The following is a 20,295-nucleotide window of genomic DNA, read 5'->3' as shown; positions in this document are numbered from 1 at the left end:
TGTTAATTGAATTGTCAAACAAGTAATTTAAAGGAAATGAGTAATAAATATTCTTCAGCTGAAAGAATTGTTTTAAAAAATCAACCAAATAATGAGGAAAAATAATATGAAATGTTCAAAGTATGAAACTGTAAACCAGAATTTCTGCCATAGTTGAAGAAGAATGCGTTTTAGGAGACCTAATTCTCCTTCCGAATACACCTACTTTAACAGCTAACTAACAGATCCTTTCTTTGCAGTTCAGTGAATTAGAAAAACACGTGATTTCTGTAGTAAGCAAAGTCCATAAGATAATAATCATCCATAATTGATACTGGGATTGTTAACCCTAGAACACACGTACCGGATCGTTTACGATACCAGTTGACGTTTAAACTGCGCTCCAAAGCTAAAAATTTACATTATCGGCCTGCGACCGTCACCACAATTCAGTTTCACTATCTAGCAGTAACGTTGAGCCGACGGTAGCATCAGTTGCTTGCTGGCCATTCAAAATGGCGTTTGAAATTTGGATATCGGTTCATTACAAAAAAAATATATGAGATTATGTTAAAAAAATTACGTTTTTGCTGTTTTTTAGCACTTTTGGTGGTTATTCGAATTTCTCACCAACTAAACTTCAATGAAATTAAATTTGCTTTTCATCATTCGTTTCCCTATTAAAAAACGAAAAGATTTATCTACTTACCAGTCCAATTATTGCTTTCAGAACGATTTTACGAACAAAAACCATGAGTTACATGGTAGAAAAAAAGATACATGTGTCTAGTATCAAGACTCTAAATAAAATATTTAAAGTCATCTAAGTCTCTTATATTATATTCATATCATTTTATAATTACCTTATTTAATTTTTTTCGTTTAATTTCAGCATCAACCACACACGAATCTATGGTTTTTATTGAGAAAATTGATTTCAAAATGCCGGCACCGATTAAATCGATTATTTTTTATAGGATTAAAGTATCAATTATCATTGTCCTAACAGAGAGACCTGTCCTAATTACTTAAGTAACTATTTGATATAGTAAGTGAAAGATAATCGAACATTTTCACCTAAAGTGAGAAATATTTTGAATGAAACTGTAAATTATCAAAAAACTTTTCCGCTATTAATTAAAACTGCATACTGAAATTTACGAAATTTTCGTTTCATATTCACTGTTTCAAAAAAATACGAAATAATCGATTAATCTATTCATGTTTACCCTTTCAATCAAGTCGTGTTCGATTATTTTTTTGGACTTGATTCGTCGACGCATCCATAGCAGTCCATAGTATCCATGGATAGTTTCCATAGACAAGTTTTAGCATAGTGGCCATCTCTACTACGAACGCCATCTGACAGACAATCATCATAAGACATCGCATTTACTGGGGAGGCAACGCGATTGATGGGTGCTTTCCATTTACTGACTCAAGACGACTCGTGTCGCTGTTTCTGGTGTATTCCTTTGCCCAGATTGGCCGGTTACACCAGAAATAGCGACACAAGTCGATTTGAGTCAGTAAATGGTAAGCACCCGATAACGTGACAGAACTCAATTTTGGGATGTCGTTTGCGACACGGCTTACGCTATATCACGAATAGGTTACTCAATCCTACAATAAAAACCTGAAAACATCAACCGCATGTTACACGTAGGAATATCACGTGCTGAACTAATGATAATGTACTACTCTGTGATGAAATTTTAGCCATTGACCTTAGTTTTATTCTGATTATGATTACATGGAGCGCCGTTGTTTGGCATATTTTGACTAAAATTGCGTTACTATAAATAACTCCAATATAAGTTCGTACCGCGAGACGGTCTTGGTTAACAGCGGTGTGATATAGCCATTATTGATGACTTCTATCTGGTATTAAATCACGAAAAGGTAAGCAGGGAAAAAGTTTGTGGATCGTTTTTTTCGCACATCTCCAAACTTACGATTATCAGTTATATTTCAGGCACATATTATATATCTCGTAAATGCGGAGAGGCAAAAAACCACTCAAGCAGCCGAGTCGTAGTGTTCACCATTGAGAGTGTTGAATGGTAGCACCTCAATGCGTGGTATTTTCCGTATCTCGTATAATCAGGGTTTGGAACGCGAGAAACGTTTATAATACGTACGTATTACGTAAAAGATTTACGAAATTAGTCTGCAAGTTGAAATTGTACGGATGCTGCAATTTGGATAAGATCTGAATTCGTAACTGGAATAAGCTATTCCCAATTCTAATAGATATTGTTTGTTTCTATACATGTTAATCATAACATTTTCCCCAGATTAACATTCGTACAATTGATAAGCTATATACATACCTATACTAGGTCAGAATGAAACGATATATACAATATGACAAGATACAGGTATACCTTTGAAATGCAAGGATATTGATCTTCTAGAGATCGGTACGTTAGGTCAAGATAAACTACACAGGTTGAAACATTTTAGACCATGTCGGACTGCGGAGGAGACTGCGGAAGTGACGGTGGGGACTGTGGAAACGACAGCGGGGGTGGATCGTATGGAGGCGACTATGGTGGTGGAGACTCTGGAGGCAGTATCGAGATTAAATCGTGTGATGACGACTATGGTAGTGGACACTCTGGAGGCAGTATCGAGATTAAATCGTGTGAAGACGACTATGGTAGTGGAGGCGACCATGGTGGTGAAGACTCTGGAGGCAAATGCAAGAGTGGATCGTGTGGAGATGACGATTGTAGTAAAAACTGTGAGGGCAAAACTGACAGTGGAGAGTTTGGACGTGGATACTTTGGAGGTGATATTGTTGGCCTTGAAGATTACCACCATGGCAGCGCAAACGTTTGGCTCCATGATGACGATCCTTGCACGTACAGAAATGTATACACCTCTCCACACAGTTCTTATTACCGATCCTCGCGGCGAGGAGCAGGAAGAGTTGGAAGCGGTTCTTCTGATTGCTTTTGTCCGGATGGCGCCTCTGCGAAATGCATAACAATCACAATGTCCGTAGTTACCGGAATGCTTGTATTCTACGTTATGTTAGTAATGATGCGGTGATCGAAGTCTACCAACTCTTTCAGATCTAGTCTTTACTGACCGCGTTAAATGTCACTTATTTTTGCTATTATCGAAGTCTACGCATCATGGATATAAAAGTGCTGAATACAAACACACGAAGAAAATTAATTTCCGCGAGATCTGATACAGCTCATTAGGCTAATTTGAAAACTGATTAAATAGGGCAGCAGGTGCCGAATTGTAAAAAAAATCGTTCACAACAAAGCACAATGGAGACGTAAATATTTTTATATGAAAAAGTATACTTATTGTTATTTCTAATAAGAAAATTTTATATCGCAGTAATAATTATACACTTTTTGTGCTGTAGATTTTCACTGGTAATTACCGCCGGTCTATTTTCAATTAATATAAGGCATGTTCAGCCAATGACGAAATAATGTTTGATAATATTTCAAAATATACAGGAAACAAAAAGGTTTCTGATAATGAAGATGGGGAAAACTCATTGTAGAATAGAATTATAGCGCATGCGCTGCTTTATGACAAATGATCTTTGTTGCAGGCGTTATTGGGCATGTTCACATTCCTATAGAAATTATTCCACCTATGCGAATTACTGGCGACTGGCATTGTATATGATATATGATGTAAAAAAAGTTGTGCCAATTCTGCTTATGTATCATACATGATGAAATCGAATGACTTCCTTGTTTTTCAACCAATTTGAATGAAACTTGGTGTACAATGGTTTTTGAGGTCACTGAATCTGAATCTGGCAATGGAATTGCAAAATTCAATATGGCGGATCCCAAATGACCGATCCAAAATGGTTACAAATGTTGATATGTTACAGAGATTTTAGCATAATTTTATATAGGGGTTATTGCCGTAATTGATTACAGATCTGAAGTCAAAATTTTAAAATTCATTATGGCGGACTCAATATGGTTGAGCAAAAATGACTTGTTGTTTAATCATTTTTGAAATTTTTTAAAACTGTATAGAGGAGTTTTTTGGTCACTGATTATGATTTTTAAATCAGACTTTCAAATTGTATAATAGCCGACTTAAAATGGCCCACCCAATATGACGAACGAAAAAATAAGTACTCTGGAGATATATAAATGACCTATATTGTATTAGATGTTTTGAACCCCCGATTACGGAAATTATGAAAATTCAGGTATGGAAAAATTTGCAAGTTTTTAGTAAAAAAAAAAAATAAGTAAAAAGAAGACACTAAAAAATCAACCCGTAATAACATTTTTTAACTTTTAGGAATGATACATGAAAAAATAATTACTGTGATAAAATTAAAAATACGAAAAACCATCAGTACAAACAATTTGAATACGATAGAGGAGAAATTGAAATTTAGAAGGTATTGAATAAATTGAAAAATTCACCCAATCCTCAATTTAGGGGTTGAGAGTAGTAGACAAAATTAGAAGTATCTGCTGCAATGGCCTCATTTAAAAATTTAAAAACATTTTCTGATGAATTGGAAAAATTGAAATATTAACCCCCCACCCCTATAAATAGGGGTTGGGAGCTGGCAAATCGTAATAATAACCCCCAAAATCGATTCAGCGACTCAAAACATCTCTATATTCCAAATATTATGTGATTCGCTTTATTTTTGGACTTTGCCAGTTCGAGCATGAATAGTGCAAAATGCCATGCCAGTCAACCGGTTAAACATTTGACCTCATATTTTTCTGTGTAACTGAAAATATTGTACTTATATTGACGTGCGTGTTTATTGTCACGATGTATATTACAAAAAATGTCTAAATAAATATTTTATTTTAGATACTTTGTTAGATACTTCAGATACTTTGCTACTATGATCTCGTGTGATTGGCACGATCACGTTACAAATTTTGCGTAAGATCAGTTAGCAGATTTTAAACAACAAAAATAGTTCGCAAACGCGCGCCAACTTGCACGACTATATGTCGAAAACAACGGACGTGCCAAGTTGTCAAAAATTGTTTTTGCATATCTCTGACTTTAGAGAGCAACTGTATCGGTAAACAGACCACATTTACGTCGATGTGTATATTTGTACGTAATTTCGTAACACAAATAAATGAAGAAAAAAATCATTTCGCGTAATTGACACCTCATTGAGATACGATCCTGCGTAAGTGTTTCATTCGCAATCTTTGTACGTGAAAAGATGCATTGTACATACTGTGTGGAATGACCCTGGTAATAGTGCCAAAAACAACATTGTATGTATACACCACGTACTATTGTTTGGTTGAAGAACTAAAGCAAGCAGCCCCCTGACACTCGCCGCTGCTCGTATACTAAAAAATTGTACGCGTTTTGTCCCCGTTTTTTAGTTCCTCTACGTGGCGCTAGTAGACTTTTGACATGCTTGCTGACCGCGCGCAAGCTTTTCAGACACCTACTAGCGCCACTGATATGAAGATTGGCGGCAGAATCGAGGGACATTTTGCGAACCACTTTTACCAGCGTGTGTCAGAGGGCTGACTAAAGCTTGCCAAGTAACATATATTGGGTGCTTTCCATTTACTGACTCAAGTCGACTTGTGTCGCTATTTCTGGTGTATTCCTTTGCCCAGATTGGCCGGTACACCAAAAATAGCGACACAAGTCGATTTGAGTCAGTAAATGGAAAGCACCCATTTGCTCTCGTTTGTTGGAGCGACTAAAATCACGTGATTAATGTGCAAGTCGTTCGAAGTTCGAATTACTATCGTATAAGTCAATTTTTCTTACGGATATGTGTTGGAAATGGGTTTCTGAAATGCGAGATCGTTTATACCGATGTCAAAAGCAAGCGTTTTACCGTAATTCAAATATAGAGACGAAATGATGGGATTATCACCGCTAGCTTGACTAGTTTCCCAAGTTCAAACTAAAATGCACATTTTCTCGTCTTAAATTATCCGGTTTCACAGTAAGTTTGCGGTGCTGCTAGAGAAAATTAGTACACGCCCCGACGCAAATAAATCATGCAGTAATATTTTGCGATGGGAAAAAATCGTATCGATATAATTGATAAAAAGTCATCCGCGTGGAAAAAGATCGTACCTTTACCAGTTGAGGAAGATCAAAATGTAAAATCTAAATTTAGAGGTTTATCTGTTTCGATTAAGTACATACGTACGAATGTTCTGTAGTCAAAATAATATCAATTCAACGATCACTCTAATAAATATAGTTATTCTAGGGGATACAATCATTTAAAATGTGTTCAATAACTGGGTGAGTGATACCGAAAGTAAATTAGAATCTCCCCGTGTGTCTACACCGAATTCCGTTTGTTAGAAAAATTTTGTTCCAGAATCCGAATGAATAGCTATTCCGATACAGCTTATCGCTCCGCGACAGAGGGTAAATTTTTCAAAAAATTCGTCGACCAACCAAAGAGTGAAAACGCTAATAAAGTTATTGAAATAGTTCGAGAAATCCCCAAGCTTCGTAATAGTTTTTTACTCCCATGAAGGATGCAATACAATATCAATTCATATGATTAAAGTATCAATTATTATCATTATCTTAGTTACTTAAGTAACTATTTGATATAGTAAGTGAAAGACGAACGAATATTTTTACCTAAACTGAAAAATATTTTGAATGACACTGTAAATTATCAAAAAACTTTTCCGCTATTAAAACTGCATACTGAAATTTATGAAACATGCTCTAAGGGCCATCTTTACTACGAACGCTATCTGACAGACAATCATCATAAGACAATCATCATGATCAACGTGACAGAACTTAATTTTGTGGATTTTGTTTGCCACGCGCTCCATGATCACGAATATGGTTACTCAATGCTACTATAAAACACCTGAAAACAACCGCATGTTCCACATAGGAATATCACGTGCTGTAAATGATAATGTACTACTCTGTGATGGGATTTTAGCCATCAACGTTACTTTTGATTACATGGAACGCCGTTTTTTCGCATATTTTGACTAAAATTGCGTTACTATAAATATCTTCAGTATAGGTTCGTAACGGGCAACGATCTTGGTCAACCGCGGTGTAGTATACAGTAATATAGTCGTAAGGCATTTTTTTGCGAATACAGTGGTATAAACCAGTGGTATAAAACGTCGTTGCTTCTGGTATGTGCGGAGCTTAACTCTGGTCAAGTTTATACTATAAGTTGACGTCACACTAAAACGCTCTGGTTCGTTCTGTTCGTGATTAAAGGCGCGAAATATTGGGAAGAAGACTCAAGTGCAGAAATGAATTCCAGTTTTATCAGTATTTAACAATTTTTTCCCCGTATTCGTTGATACACTCAACACATTCCATGTCTAATTCCCGATTGTATATTCGCCTGTATTTAAATTTCGGCTCAGAGACCGCCCTGCTTCTAATTCAACCAGTTTCGACTACGCTACAGAGTAGGGTTTATTCTGGTTTTATACCAAAATCGCTTGCTCCGCCCCTACCGGAAAGGACCAGAGTCGCGAAAACGCGTTTGGTACCTTTTGGTACACATTGGTTGCTATACCAGTGCTCGCCAAAAAATGTATTATTGTTGACTTCTCTCTGGTATTCAATGACGAAAAGGTAAGCAGGAAAAAAATCAGTCGATCTTTTTCTTCCGTTTCCAGTACATCTCGAAACTTACGATTACCAGTTATATTTCAGGCACATGCCATATAATATCTCGTGCATGCGGAGAGGCAAGCAACCACTCCAGCAGCCGAGTCGTCGTTCATCATTGATTGTGTTGAATGGTAGCACCCTAATGCGTAGTACCCCTGGTAGCACTGACCACAATTTTCCGTATCTCGTATAATCAGTGTTGGAAACGCAAGGAACGTTTACAAGACGTACGTAAGTATTATACCGTATAATACGTGCTAAGTTTTTTGACATCGTATTATACGCGTTTCAAATGGCACTTGCGCACGAAAATATAAAATTTAAAAATGACGATATTCGATGGCTTACCAACAACTTTCAATCGAAGTAACGGAGTGAGGAAATTAATAAAGAGTAGATCGTGATACGTATTTTATTTCGCAGTAATCACCACGTTCTATTATTTATTAATATATATTAAGCGGTGGCGTCAATCCCTGGGGACCGACAGTCAACTTATCATTTATCAATATTTCCAAATTTTTCATTTTTGTGGCAAAAAATTTAATACGTGATATCATTGTTAACGGAAGTATCTATTTTCGTAAACTTTAGAGAATATACTTAAACATACATGCATGTTCAATTTGCGATAATTCTTTGCTTATTATTATCCTTTCTCTGTGAGGTGAAAATGAGATTTCCTTCCCGTATCAGTGCATTCTAAAAAAAAATATTGTTCGACCTAAAAAAAACTCTGGGATGCAAGTGTTTATGGGAAACGCAAAAGCGTAAATCACCTTTGTCCCAATACGTATTTATGCGCGCTCATACAAAGTAGCAGTACGACTTTTTTCGCGCGTGCATTACGCGTCGTGCTCAGCGAACGTATTAATTTGGATGATAATATATTACTTCTGTGATTTCCCTTTAAAATATATGCTAACAGGTCTTAAATGCGTTTCCGGATTTTAGTGGAAGAGAGGGATGCATGTAAAAGTTTTACGAAACCGCTAAGTCGATGGACCTGTAAAATACAGTACTATACATGTGACGTACAAAACCTCATTACACGCGTAGATTCCCAACCTTGTTTGCTCTACTGTTTTCCTAGTTGACTTTTTAGAGTTAATGGCTCAGTCCAAATGCATGAAAAGTTGAAAAAAAGCAAGCTTGACGATGAGAACACTGGGGTAACTAGTTACCTTGGAATATCAGTGTAGGGTTAAGCGATCATTGCGAACCTTAACTCGCTTTTGGGGTCTTATCCAAGGAGTAACCACTCATCAAAAAATTGGGGCAGTAGAATTTCAAATGGTGCGAAATATTTGTAAAATATGCTTTTGAAATAGTATGAAATACCTAGTGTGAAACAGTACGAAAAACAGTTGTGAAATGCGTAATGGTTGGAACACGAACATGCCCAGTAGTTACCCCCTCGGTCTTAGCGGTGCGGCTGGCTTAAAACATTTTCTCCATCAATGGCATAAGCTAGATTGAGACATAACGTTTTTAATTAGTCTATTCTTATAATTTGTCTATTTGATTTCGCTTAGCCGGCACGATATTAGTCTGCAAGTTGAAATTGCAGGGATGCTGCAATTTAGATACGATCTAAATTCGCAACTGGAATAAGCTATTCCCAATTCCAATATATATTGTTTGTTTCTATACATGTTAATCAGAATATTTTCCCTAGATTAAAACTCGTACAATTGGTATGAAGCATACATACCTATACTAGGTCAGAATGAAACGTTTTTTACGATATGACGAGATACACGTATACCATTGAAACGCAAGGATACTGATCTTCTAGAGATCGGTGCGTAAAGATAAACTGCACAGGTTGAAATATTTTAGGCCATGTTGGACTACGGAGGCGACTGCGGAGGCGACTACGGAAATGACGGTGGAGGCTATGGGGGCGACTGTGGAGGTGATATTGGTGGTGTTGAAAATTACCACCATGGCAGCGCAAACATCTGGCTCCATGATGATGATCCTTGTACTTATAAAAATGTTTACACCTCTCCACACACTTCATATTACCCACCATCGCGGGGAGGAGTAGGAAGTGTTGGAAGCGGTTCCGATTGCTTTTGCTCGGATCGCCGCTCTCAGAAATGCATAATTATCACAGTGTCCGTAGTTACCGGCATACTGATATTCTACGTTATTTTACTAATGATACCATGATCACAGTCAACCGACTCTTTCAGATTTGGTCTTTACTGACCGCGTTGAACGTCACTTATTTTCGCTATTATCAAAGTCTACGCATCATAGATATAAAAGTGCTGAATACAAATACGTGAAGACAATTAAATTTCCGCAAGATCTGATGCAACTCATCGGGCTAATTTGAAAACTGATTAAATAGGACAAAAGGTGCTGAATTGGAAACAAAAAATCGTTCACAACTAACTGCAACGGACACGTCAATATTTATATATGAAAAAGTATACTTATTGTTATTTCTAACGTTAAATATATGAACTTTATTTTGTGCTAATAAGCTCATTAATATAAGAAAATTTTATGTCGTAGTATAATGATACAGTAGATTTTCACTGATAATTAACGCCGTTCTATTTTCAATTAATACAAGGCATGTCCAGCCAATGACGAAATAATGTTTAATAATATTTCAAAGTATACAGGAAACCAAAAAGGTTTCCGATAACGAAGACGGGGGAAACTCATTGTAGAATAGAATTATAGCAGACACGCTGCTTTACGACAAATGATCTTCGTTGCTGGCCTTATTGGGCGAATGCGAATTACTTTTAAACAAAAATTGATCACAATTTTTCTCACGACGCTTACACATTTGACCTCATATTATTGTATGCAACTGAAAATATTGTAATTATATTTACGTGCGTGTTTATTTACACGATGCATGATACAGAAAATGTCTGAATAAATATTTTATGCAATTTTAATTTTACTTTACTACTATCAACTCGTGTTATTGGCCCGATCACGTTACAAATTTTGCGTAAGGTTAGTTAGCTGATTTTCAACAACAAAAACAGGTCGCAAACGCGCGCCAACTTGCACGACTATATGTCGAAAACAACGGACGGGCCAAGTTGTCAAAAATTATTTTTGCATATCTCTGACTTTAGAGAGCAACTGTATCAGTAAACAGACCAAATTTACATTGATGTGTATATTTGTACGTAGTTTCGTGACACAAAAAAAGAAGAAAAAAATCATTTCACGTAATTGTCACCTCATTGAGATACGACCCTGCGTAAGTGTTTCATTCGCGATCTTTGCACGCACTAGATACATTGTACATACTGTGTGGAATGACCCTGGTAACAGTGCCAAAAACAACATTGTATGTATACGCCACGTACTATTGTTCGGTTGAAGAACGAAAGCTTGCCAAGAAATATATACTTGCCCTCGTTTGTTTCGAGCGACTAAAATCACGTGATTAATGCGCAAGTCGTTCGAAGTTCGAATTACTACCGTACAAGTAAATTTTTCTTAACGGACATTTGTTGGAAATGGGTTTCTAAAATACTAGATCGTTTATACTGATGTCAAGAGCAAGCGTTTTACCGTAATTTAAATATCGAGACGAAATAATGGGATTATCACCGCTAGCTTGACTAGTTTCCCAAGTTCAAACTAAAATGCACATTTTCTCGTCTTAAATTATCCGGATTCACAGTAAGTGTGCGGTGCTGATAAAGAAAAGTAGCACAGACTCCGATGGAAATGAATCATACAGTAATATTTTGCGATGGAAAAAAATTGTACCGATATAATTGATAAAAAGTCACCCGTGTGGAAAAAGATCGCACCTTTACCAGTTGAGGAAGATGAAAATGTGAAATCTAAATTTAGAGGTATATCTGTTTCGATTAATTACATACGTACGAATGTTCTATAGTCAAAATAATATCAATTCAACGATCACTCTAATAAATATAATTATTCTAGTGGATACAAACATTTAAAATATACTCAATAACTGGGTGAGTGATACCGAAAGAAAATTAGAATCTCTCCATGTGTCTACACCGAATTCCGTGTGTTAAAAAAGTTTTGTTTCAGAATTAGAATGAATAGCTATTTCGATACAGCTTATCGCTCCGCGACAGAGCGTAAATTTTTCGAAAAATTCGTCGACCAATCAAAGAGTGGAAACTCTAATAAAGTTATTGAAATAGTTCGAAAAATCCCCGAGCTTCGTAATTGGACAATAAAAGAATCCTATCGACCAAAATGTGATAAAGAGGCTGAGAAATTTCTAATTCAATCTGCTCAAACGGTAAAACATGATGAAAAAATATTCCAACTTACAAAAGCGGTATTTGCGGCCAATATTAACAACTCTACAGTGTTTCTGGACGCTCTGATGGACCGTATTCGCTGCTTCTTCGCGGCTGAATATTTTAAAAAATGTTTGATGGATTGTCAACACATGTCTTCAGTTTTGAATGAAAAAATTTTCCCAAATTTAAACGAAAGAGACCATCAAATCTTGAAAATGGAATGTTTGTCCTACGAAATAAGGTGTCTAAAAATCTTGGGAGACACAGAAAAGGCGAAAATTTTAGCCAGAGAAGGTATAAGGGAAGCAAAACACTTCTTTCAATCTATAGAACAACAAGGTGGAGAGCAAATAAGCGATGAAAAAAAGTTAGAAAAACTTTCCCCGTTTCTCGGCGTTTTGAATGAAAAATATAGCCATAGTAGAACATCCGATGCTCAAAACGATGATCAGATAGCTATCCCCAGAGTTTTGGGTAAACAAAATGAAAAGTTACAGAGCTGTTCAGACGCCGTAGCCCTACAGTATGATCAGACAAGGGGCAGGCATTTGGTCGCTACAAGGAATATAAAAACTGGTAGTGTTTTGCTAGTTGACGAGCCTTTTGCTTGGAGCACTGATGAAGCAATGCTCGAAAAAAACTGCCTTCATTGCCACAAGTCTTTAAAATCTACGGAGACCGTTAAAATACCATGTCGCAATTGCCAAACAGTGAGTAATCGCTTAAATATGCGACACAAATTGAAATTCCAAATAGGAATTCTATGCTGGAATTGTACAAGTTTTACTATCATTTTTTCTAAAAACCGAATTGCTTTAAAAATTTTCCAAACAGAAATGAAGTCTGTATAAACAAAGAAAAAATAATATCTGTTTTTTCTGCAATTCAGTTACAATAAATCGTCGCAGAGCTTTTCACAACTTTTTTTCAACTGTTTAGAATATTTCATGCGAAGTTAGCGAGACGAATTTTTACTATAAAAGTATGGACTTCTTTCCTGAAAAAGCAAAATTAAACAATATTATGTTAATGAGGAGAAATTGTATAACAACAATTATGCACAGATAGTATCAATAATGACAATGATGATAATAACGATAATTTTCAGGTAAATTATTGTTCGGAGGAATGTAGAATAGAGTCGTGGGAAAAGTATCATCGCTGGGAGTGTACAGTCTTTGATTACTTTTATAGTATGAAGGAAATACAAAGTTCACGACTTTTGTTAGCATATAGGGCAACCGTTATGCTGGCAACACGAAACATGGATATAGAGAAAGACGATAAACTGAGTGCTGACTTGAAAAAGTATCATTCGGATAATGATATTAATAAAAAGAGACTAGAAATTGGATTAAATAAAGAATATGACCCGATGGACTATAGCACTGTTTATTCGCTGGAAACGAATTCCAAAGATATCGACCCAAAGGTGAATCTCATGCATGCGTTACACAGCATACTTCTGGCTAAATGTTTCAGATACGTGTCCACCAAAATATTGCCAAAAATTGAAATTGGTGACGACGAAGAACACATTTTAGCATCGGCAACCCTTCGCCATTTGCAAGCAATAAATTCCAATGCATACGAGATAGTCGAAAATGTTTTGGATAAGGGCACTAAAGTCTGGGAACCAAAAACCGTTGGTGGAGCAATTTATGCAACGGTTAGCTTGACAAATCACAGCTGTTACCCGAATGTGGTTCGCCATAGTTATCCTAGAGGTAAATTTTGATAATTTCTCTACAATAATTGGGATGAAATTAATGATATAAGTCTAGAAATACGGCGTCGAGATTTCATTACACAATTTTACATTCAAGGAAAAGTCGTCGTACGAGCTATACGCTTCATTCCGAAGGGCACAGAAATTTTGGATTGTTACGGACCGCATTTTCTGCGCGACATTAAATCAGAGAGGCATAACTACCTCTTTAAAAAATACAATTTTAATTGCAACTGCGAAGCTTGCAGCAAGAATTTGTCACTACCACTTTCAGATTTGTTGTACAAATGTAAAAAATGTGTCCAGATTTGTGAGAAGTTAAAAAATTCTTGCACAAAGTGTGCTACCAGAGTTGATAGAGCGAAAACAAGTAAGATTGTCACCGAATCTGTCCGACATAGATTGATAGCGATTCAAAATATGTTGGATGGAAACCATATGGCCGCTTTGCCTATATTGTTGCATCACGCTGAGCTACTTGATAAAACAATTTCGGATTATAGCATGGAGGCTGTTAGGACTCAGCAAGCATTAATACAATGTTTCAATAGTGTAGGTTGCACATCTAAGTGAAGCATTTGGTTCTCGGGTTTCGGTCTTGAATAAATGACAGATAATGTGTTAGTTAAACTATATAAAAACGAAGATGAAAGAAAACGGGCAAACGTTTTTAATATTACTGCTTATGATTTATTATTGGATTCACACTCATGATACTTGGAATTGTCTAAAAAGAAAGAGGAAAAGAAAAACACAAATGAAAAAAATTAAAAAAATAAAAAAAAAATAATGTATATATAGAAGAGAAAAAAATCGCCTAGCAATAATATCTAAGAAAAATTAATTATGGATAATAATTAAAAACAGTACAATTGTAGAATCAGAGAATTTTTTGCTCGAGTATATGAATATAAACGAACGACAAGAATATATTAGCGATCTTTGGATTTTTTGCGCAGTAATTCTATTTTTTTTTTTTTTTTCGACGTGAATTTCACTCTGTTTTTCTTAAATATATTTACAAAGTTTAAGCATGGCAGAAAGTCAAACTTCTGTCTAACTTTTTTTATGTACATGAAAAAATCTAAAGAGAGAAAAACAAGGGGGGAAAAGTATCGATATTTGCCTTTCTAAATTTCGAATTTTGCTGTAATACCTCGGTTACAAAATTCGGAATTACGAACCGAAGTAATAGTGAATTTCTTGATACAGCGAAAAATGTCGGTACGTTTTTTTTGCAGAAAAATGGTTTAAACTGTATTTTTGAAAATTTATATACCACAAAGAATTTCAGAATTTAACGCAGACAGCGAAAACAACCTATGTGAATTCGGCTTGCTTTTATAGCTTTGAATCGTTTAAAAATTAATGCGTGATTACCGGCACGTGCGCGCGTTTCCTATTTCCTAGTTTTTCGTAATAATTGTATACGTCATTTTTATACAATAGTACAGTAAACATCATTAACAATTAGAATCAATTAAAAATAGAATAATTAATACAGCACTACCATTTTACATATATACCTCGATGCCTATGCCAGGTATACATTCGACACTTATGTTTCATTCCCGAGTAAGAATTCACACATGAAATTGCAGTCGATAACTACGCCATAACTACGAATGATAACAATAAGTAAGATGGGGGGAAAAAAAAAAATAAAAAAAGAAAAGCTCCCTGAAATAAAAATATACACTCGATTCTATTTTCCATGTGAAGTTTTACACTCTTTGTTCTCCTGAATACCCTGGACATTAACTCGAATACGATAATTTGATTTCTTAAATTATGCATTCGAAGAACTTGGAACTTTGCATTTTTAAGAATTGCATACTCGAGCAGTTTTCAGGATATTGGACAACCGCTTGGAAAACAGAACCGTTTGATTCAACAGGCAAATGGCATTAATTCAATCAATTACCGGCGTATGTCCAGACGCAAGTGATATACCTATTTGTTACTAGCATTTCTGCACCTGTGCATTTCTCATACGACTAGTGACGATGATCACCACATATGTGTCTCACGAATCTCGCTTATGATGTGCCCAGCCTTTGTTAGTGCCTGTAAATGATATAAATATAATTATACACCATTCTTCAGCGATCGAATAATTGTATGAATTATATTTCCATTGTCCTTAAAGCGGGTCTCTCGATCGGTTAACGTTTCGAGACTCCCAAGTGAACAAACGATAATATTTGTAAGGAAAAAAAAAAAAAATAAACAATGTACGCACTTTGAGCATATCAGCAGCTTCCCTACGCCTCACGGCGATGTGTTCGCTCTCATTAAGTAACGACTCAATGTGGTCCGTTTTGTACAGGTGAGTGACCAACTCGCTCTGTAAATTGTCCTTAACGTAATTAACGAGGAAATGCATAACAGCCTTCGGTACGCTGTCCTGAATTGATTTTCTAACTATGTAAAAATACGACTTGATAAGACGCTCTGAAAAGTATAAAATAACATTAATTATTTATAGTTGAACAAAACTGTAGATTAAAAAAAAAAGGACAAAGATCGAACCATTAATCATTCCAGATATCTTACCGATCACATCACAGTCACGTTGCTCACGATCACTAAGCTTCCGAGAAGTTTGCATCGGAACTTCTGGGAGTAGATTTACTGGTTTTTGCTGTGGCGATCCCCGCTGTAAATCCGAAACAGAATTTGGGCTAGGTGTAGGATTAGGAATGGGACTTCCATCCCTATATCTTACTGGAGATCCATCGATGGAATTGCCGCTTGTTGAATCAGACTTTACTTGCGGCAGCAAGTTGCTCAGCAGCCAATGATTTGCTTGTGCCTCTTTACTTTGTTCGTTATTAAATACCGGTGGCTCCTCACGATTGTTGACTGCTTTTTGATTCTGACAAAACATTGTTACCAAAGCTTTTATGTGACGAAAATATTTGATTGATTGTAGTTGATCAGAAAATTTTTCAACTTGCGAGATAAAAAAGACAATATAGGTATGTTCTGAGAACAATAAAATTTTCTCAAAATTCTGTTCAGAAACATTCAATGGTTGATAGAAATAGACGAAAATATAAAATTGTTCAATTTAAACCAAGAATGGATCAACTATTATTGCTCACTTGTTCGGAAGGTAGAATCGTACTGCCTGTAGAAGTATTTGAAGAAGCAGATATATGTCTTTTACTGGGTCTTACTTGATCCGCCTCTGCATTCTTTAATAACGAAGAGACTAGTGCCGCATCTTTGTGAAAATCTGGATGTTTGGTATTGATGTAAGCAAGCTCGATAGCGACCAAATTCTCCACCTTGTAAACAGATTCTCTTGGTTAATTATAACAAGTGCCGAAATAAGCGAAAAACTAGTCGCAACGTCATTACAAATAAGGTAAACCGTTCAGGCAAGTCTAAGTGAAATCGATGTCAATGCTCCATTTTCACAAAACGCAGACCAAAGTTGCGTGTAATGTATTTGAAATATCTTCACCATAGAATTAGTTGTCGGTAATCGTCGGCGTAGAAGATGCGTAACAACGTCGACGATCCGTTCGTGTAGTTTTGGAAAACGAAGCATTTCTTGCTGAACTTCGGTGCCGCAGTGTTGAATGATTCTCTGCATCTCTTCGTGAACTAGTTCGACGCAGCGTAGCGAAGGCTCTTCGAGTCTCCTGATCTGTCGCTTGACCAGGAGTTCAAACGAGACCTCGGGAACAAAGAGAGCCGGTCTGGGACCCGTCGCATTTCGAATTGCAGTCAAAATATCCATCCTAGTTAGACCAGCCAGTGGATGAATGGAATCTAGTGTTCGTCCAAATGTCTCGTGAAATATGTAGCAGATACGAGCACCTCCACAGAGCTCGGTAGTCTCTATATTTCTTGCTGTTCCCTCAATCGTCGAACAGTAACTGCTCGCAAACTTGGTTATTATCTGAAGTAGTGTCTGGCTCTTGTCTCCCACATCCTCTCCATATGAGTTTAAAAGTGTTTGGAATTGGGAGACCATCACATTCACGCGTGTCTGTTGTTTGAATAAATAATTGTTACATGGCCGAAGGAAGGGACCAGATTTACATGCTCTCCTGACTAACAATTTAGCAAAGGCTTACCTTTAAATCGGGAAGGCAATCGCGAATATGATGCATTAAAAGTCTGTTGAGGGTTTTTGCTAAGTAAGGAGTGCCGTTTCTGTTTGCCAAAGTAGGATATTTTCGTTGCAGGAAGGCAGCTTCGTCCTTAAGAGCTTCCTGGATAGACTTGTTATTCATTATGTCTTGCTGTGAACGATTTACAACTCCTATGATCCCCAGCTTCACAGGAATCACCCGTCCGCACAGGATATCAATCGCATCCGTTCCTCAAACCCAAAATAACAAGCGACTCTCAAGCAGGGTTGTATAAATGAATGATAAAATAATTCCAAGAAAAATATAATTGTTCGGGACAAATTTTCAGATCAAGATTAGCTAATCAAATCAATTCTTAAACTTAACTCCAGTTTAAGAGAGAAAAAAAGAAGGATAGAAAGAAATACGTCGCCACAAAATTCAATACATCAGATATCAGTTCAAAGTTACTATTTAGTTGGTCAAATTACCAGCGTCCATTAGATCCAGTTTAGTAACAACTGCGAGGGTTCTCCTTCCATCGGGATCAACGTCTTTGCTGAGTTTGAGGCTCTCGCTGGTCGCCATGTCCGTGTTTGCGGTTACAACGGCCAATATTATGGAATTTGGATTGCAAATGTGTTTCAGAACCAAGTTTCTGATTTGCGCTTCAATATCCTCGGGCTGATCGCCAACGGGGACCTTGGTGATCCCTGGCAAGTCGACGAGTGTCAGATTTACAACCGAGGTTGAATAAACCTTCAGATTAATCGGTTCAGGACAAATTCCCTTGTTGGATCCAGCCATCCGATTCGTTTCAGCCTCAATTTCCAACCTGATATCATCGAAGTTTGTAAATATTTTATTTTTAGTGTGCAAAAATACACCCCACTCGTCAAGGGTAAGCGTCCCATCTTCGGCTGTTCTGTGCTCCCTGTCATCTTTCGGCGCATAAACGAGCTGAAGAATCAACGGCCTACGAGTCACTATACCAGTCCCTCTGGGCAGAAACGAGCGGCCTACCAAACTCTCTATGACGGACGATTTCCCGGAGCTCTGCATACAATGGAAAACATATATTCTCATTTCATTTGTCGGATATTCTTTTCATTCTCAAATGGGATAATGTATGGATAACACAAGGGAATTGGAAGAGGTAATTCATCATAGAAATAACCATTTTCCCAAACTATTTGTGACTGCACAGTTTTCTGGAGTTCTGATTCATAGTAGAAAATTATTCCTGGAATTAGATTCATTTCAATTTATCAACAATTCTGATAACTCTCAACCTCAAGAATAAGTGTTTTCATAGTTTAGCACAGGGATTAAAATTTTTATCTTTGAAAATCATTAGCAATCACTAAATAACTAATACCGGAAGTGGTAATGAAAGAAAAGTAATTTTGGAATGGGATAACGTTTTTTAAAAGTTTCACTTGTATGTTCATTTTAATGATTGTTGAATTGGAAAAATAGTTTTTGCTGGATCCTGTTCAGAAAATTCATATTTGTTGTCATTCACAGATCATGCAATGTAACCTAACAATGAGAATCTAAAAATTGGAGAAATGTTTTATGAAAGTAGGCGTTAAGGTGGACGAATAATTTAGGAGTAAAAATGAAACCAAAGATGGATATAAAATTAAAAAATAGTGTTTTCAAAGAATTGATTTGCAAGATTCCATTAGGAAAAGAAAAAAAATATGTTTTCTTTCATCACTGGTCTCATCAGCAAAAAATAAATTCAACTGTAAGAAAATGCTAAAACTAGTAAAAATCATCGATAAAAATAGAAACTTTTAAACGATAGTAATTTTAATGAGTGAAGTAAAATAATTTTAGTATAATATTCTTCGAATTTGAAATACAATACCTGAAAAAGTCATATCGACGACAAGTAGGATCACAAAGATAAAGGATCAAGGATCCGAGGGCAAGATCGGGCTTTTAAGGAAGAAACGCGAGACTGTCTAAATCAATGGTTTGAAACGTACCGACACATTGTCAATAGTATAGGTGAAATTATAATTAACCTGTGTTCCGAGAACGACGATTTGAGGCAATTGTATGGCGTCAGCACCAACGGTGTTGAATACATCTTGGAGTTTATTTATCACTGGAATTAGGGCCTCCATGATCGACGACGACGAGGTTAAGAGTAGTCGAGGAATACCACGATTTCTGTACAGATTAACGGAGCCTGAAATTCTAGCCACCCGACGAAAATTACAAGCTGAAGAACAATCGGAAGATCGAGGATACTGCGATTCCAACAGTTACGAGCATCTACACCACCTTCAACAAATCCAGCTCGAGCGTATGCAGAGATCGATGGATTATCGTTTTATTTTACAGAAACTAAAACCTAGGCGGTTTCTGCATCGATCGTCGACGAAATCGAAACCTCTCATTAACCCAGCGATACCCTTTTTAACTCACTACTCCCGTTTAATCCACCGGCTGAATTCACTCGGCCAGGAATCGTCAAGCCGCCATCTTTACTCTCCTCAAGGCGGTCGATTGCGAATTGGATCGCGAATGGGTTTTAAGTGCGGCCGTTATTTGAAATTTGAATTTATTACAGACTGCA

At 36.6% G+C, this 20,295-nt stretch overlaps 3 protein-coding genes across 14 annotated transcripts; 2 read left to right on the top strand and 1 right to left on the bottom strand.

The window, feature by feature from the left end:
• Nucleotides 1-1,497: 1,497 nt before the first annotated feature.
• Nucleotides 1,498-15,861, top strand: LOC124220395 (SET and MYND domain-containing protein 4). 10 transcript variants are annotated; one of them, XM_069135988.1, is made up of 8 exons: nucleotides 1,500-1,881; nucleotides 2,446-5,237; nucleotides 7,640-7,839; nucleotides 9,451-11,456; nucleotides 11,551-11,585; nucleotides 11,665-12,595; nucleotides 12,994-13,612; nucleotides 13,712-15,861. In XM_069135988.1, exons 6-8 carry the CDS (start codon nucleotides 11,672-11,674, stop codon nucleotides 14,185-14,187), a joined length of 2,019 nt encoding a protein of 672 aa, XP_068992089.1. In that variant the 5' UTR covers nucleotides 1,500-1,881; nucleotides 2,446-5,237; nucleotides 7,640-7,839; nucleotides 9,451-11,456; nucleotides 11,551-11,585; nucleotides 11,665-11,671; the 3' UTR covers nucleotides 14,188-15,861. The 10 variants fall into 10 exon arrangements, with proteins under 10 accessions (XP_068992091.1, XP_046485159.1, XP_068992090.1 ...); XM_069135990.1 differs by adding an exon at nucleotides 1,955-2,116 and having other exon boundaries at nucleotides 1,498-1,881; nucleotides 9,451-12,595; XM_046629203.2 differs by having other exon boundaries at nucleotides 1,499-1,881; nucleotides 9,451-9,595; nucleotides 9,810-12,595.
• On the top strand, nucleotides 2,449-3,036 carry LOC138191047 (uncharacterized). The gene has a single exon (XM_069136516.1). It carries the CDS (start codon nucleotides 2,449-2,451, stop codon nucleotides 3,034-3,036), a length of 588 nt encoding a protein of 195 aa, XP_068992617.1.
• Drp1 (dynamin related protein 1) lies at nucleotides 14,574-20,273 on the bottom strand. Of its 3 annotated transcripts, XM_046629197.2 has the most exons (9): nucleotides 19,739-20,266; nucleotides 18,194-18,758; nucleotides 17,706-17,953; nucleotides 17,087-17,617; nucleotides 16,722-16,907; nucleotides 16,343-16,492; nucleotides 16,171-16,273; nucleotides 15,857-16,068; nucleotides 14,574-15,681 (listed from the first exon to the last, which is right to left on the bottom strand). In XM_046629197.2, exons 1-9 carry the CDS (start codon nucleotides 19,838-19,840, stop codon nucleotides 15,625-15,627), a joined length of 2,154 nt encoding a protein of 717 aa, XP_046485153.1. In that variant the 5' UTR covers nucleotides 19,841-20,266; the 3' UTR covers nucleotides 14,574-15,624. The 3 variants fall into 3 exon arrangements, with proteins under 3 accessions (XP_046485153.1, XP_046485154.1, XP_046485152.1); XM_046629198.2 differs by having other exon boundaries at nucleotides 16,171-16,492; nucleotides 16,797-16,907; nucleotides 19,739-20,273; XM_046629196.2 differs by having other exon boundaries at nucleotides 16,171-16,492; nucleotides 19,739-20,236.
• Between the last annotated feature and the right edge of the window lie 22 nt (nucleotides 20,274-20,295).

Source organism: Neodiprion pinetum, chromosome 5, assembly GCF_021155775.2.
Source record: "Neodiprion pinetum isolate iyNeoPine1 chromosome 5, iyNeoPine1.2, whole genome shotgun sequence".
Classification (NCBI taxonomy): Eukaryota; Metazoa; Arthropoda; class Insecta; order Hymenoptera; family Diprionidae; genus Neodiprion; species Neodiprion pinetum.
This window is presented reverse-complemented; position numbering and strand designations above follow the sequence as displayed.

Coding starts and splice junctions, on each gene's coding strand:
- LOC138191047 (XM_069136516.1), top strand. CDS start 2,449: ATGTCGGACTGCGGAGGAGACTGCGGAAGTGACGGTGGGGACTGTGGA.
- LOC124220395 (XM_069135990.1), top strand. CDS start 11,672: ATGAATAGCTATTTCGATACAGCTTATCGCTCCGCGACAGAGCGTAAA. Junction 12,596..12,993: donor CATGTCGCAATTGCCAAACA/GTGAGTAATCGC, acceptor GATAATTTTCAG/GTAAATTATTGTTCGGAGGA. Junction 13,613..13,711: donor TCGCCATAGTTATCCTAGAG/GTAAATTTTGAT, acceptor TTTACATTCAAG/GAAAAGTCGTCGTACGAGCT.
- Drp1 (XM_046629196.2), bottom strand. CDS start 19,840: ATGGAGGCCCTAATTCCAGTGATAAATAAACTCCAAGATGTATTCAAC. Junction 17,618..17,705: donor ATTGCCTTCCCGATTTAAAG/GTAAGCCTTTGC, acceptor TTCAAACAACAG/ACACGCGTGAATGTGATGGT. Junction 15,682..15,856: donor AAGCTGCTGATATGCTCAAA/GTGCGTACATTG, acceptor TATCATTTACAG/GCACTAACAAAGGCTGGGCA.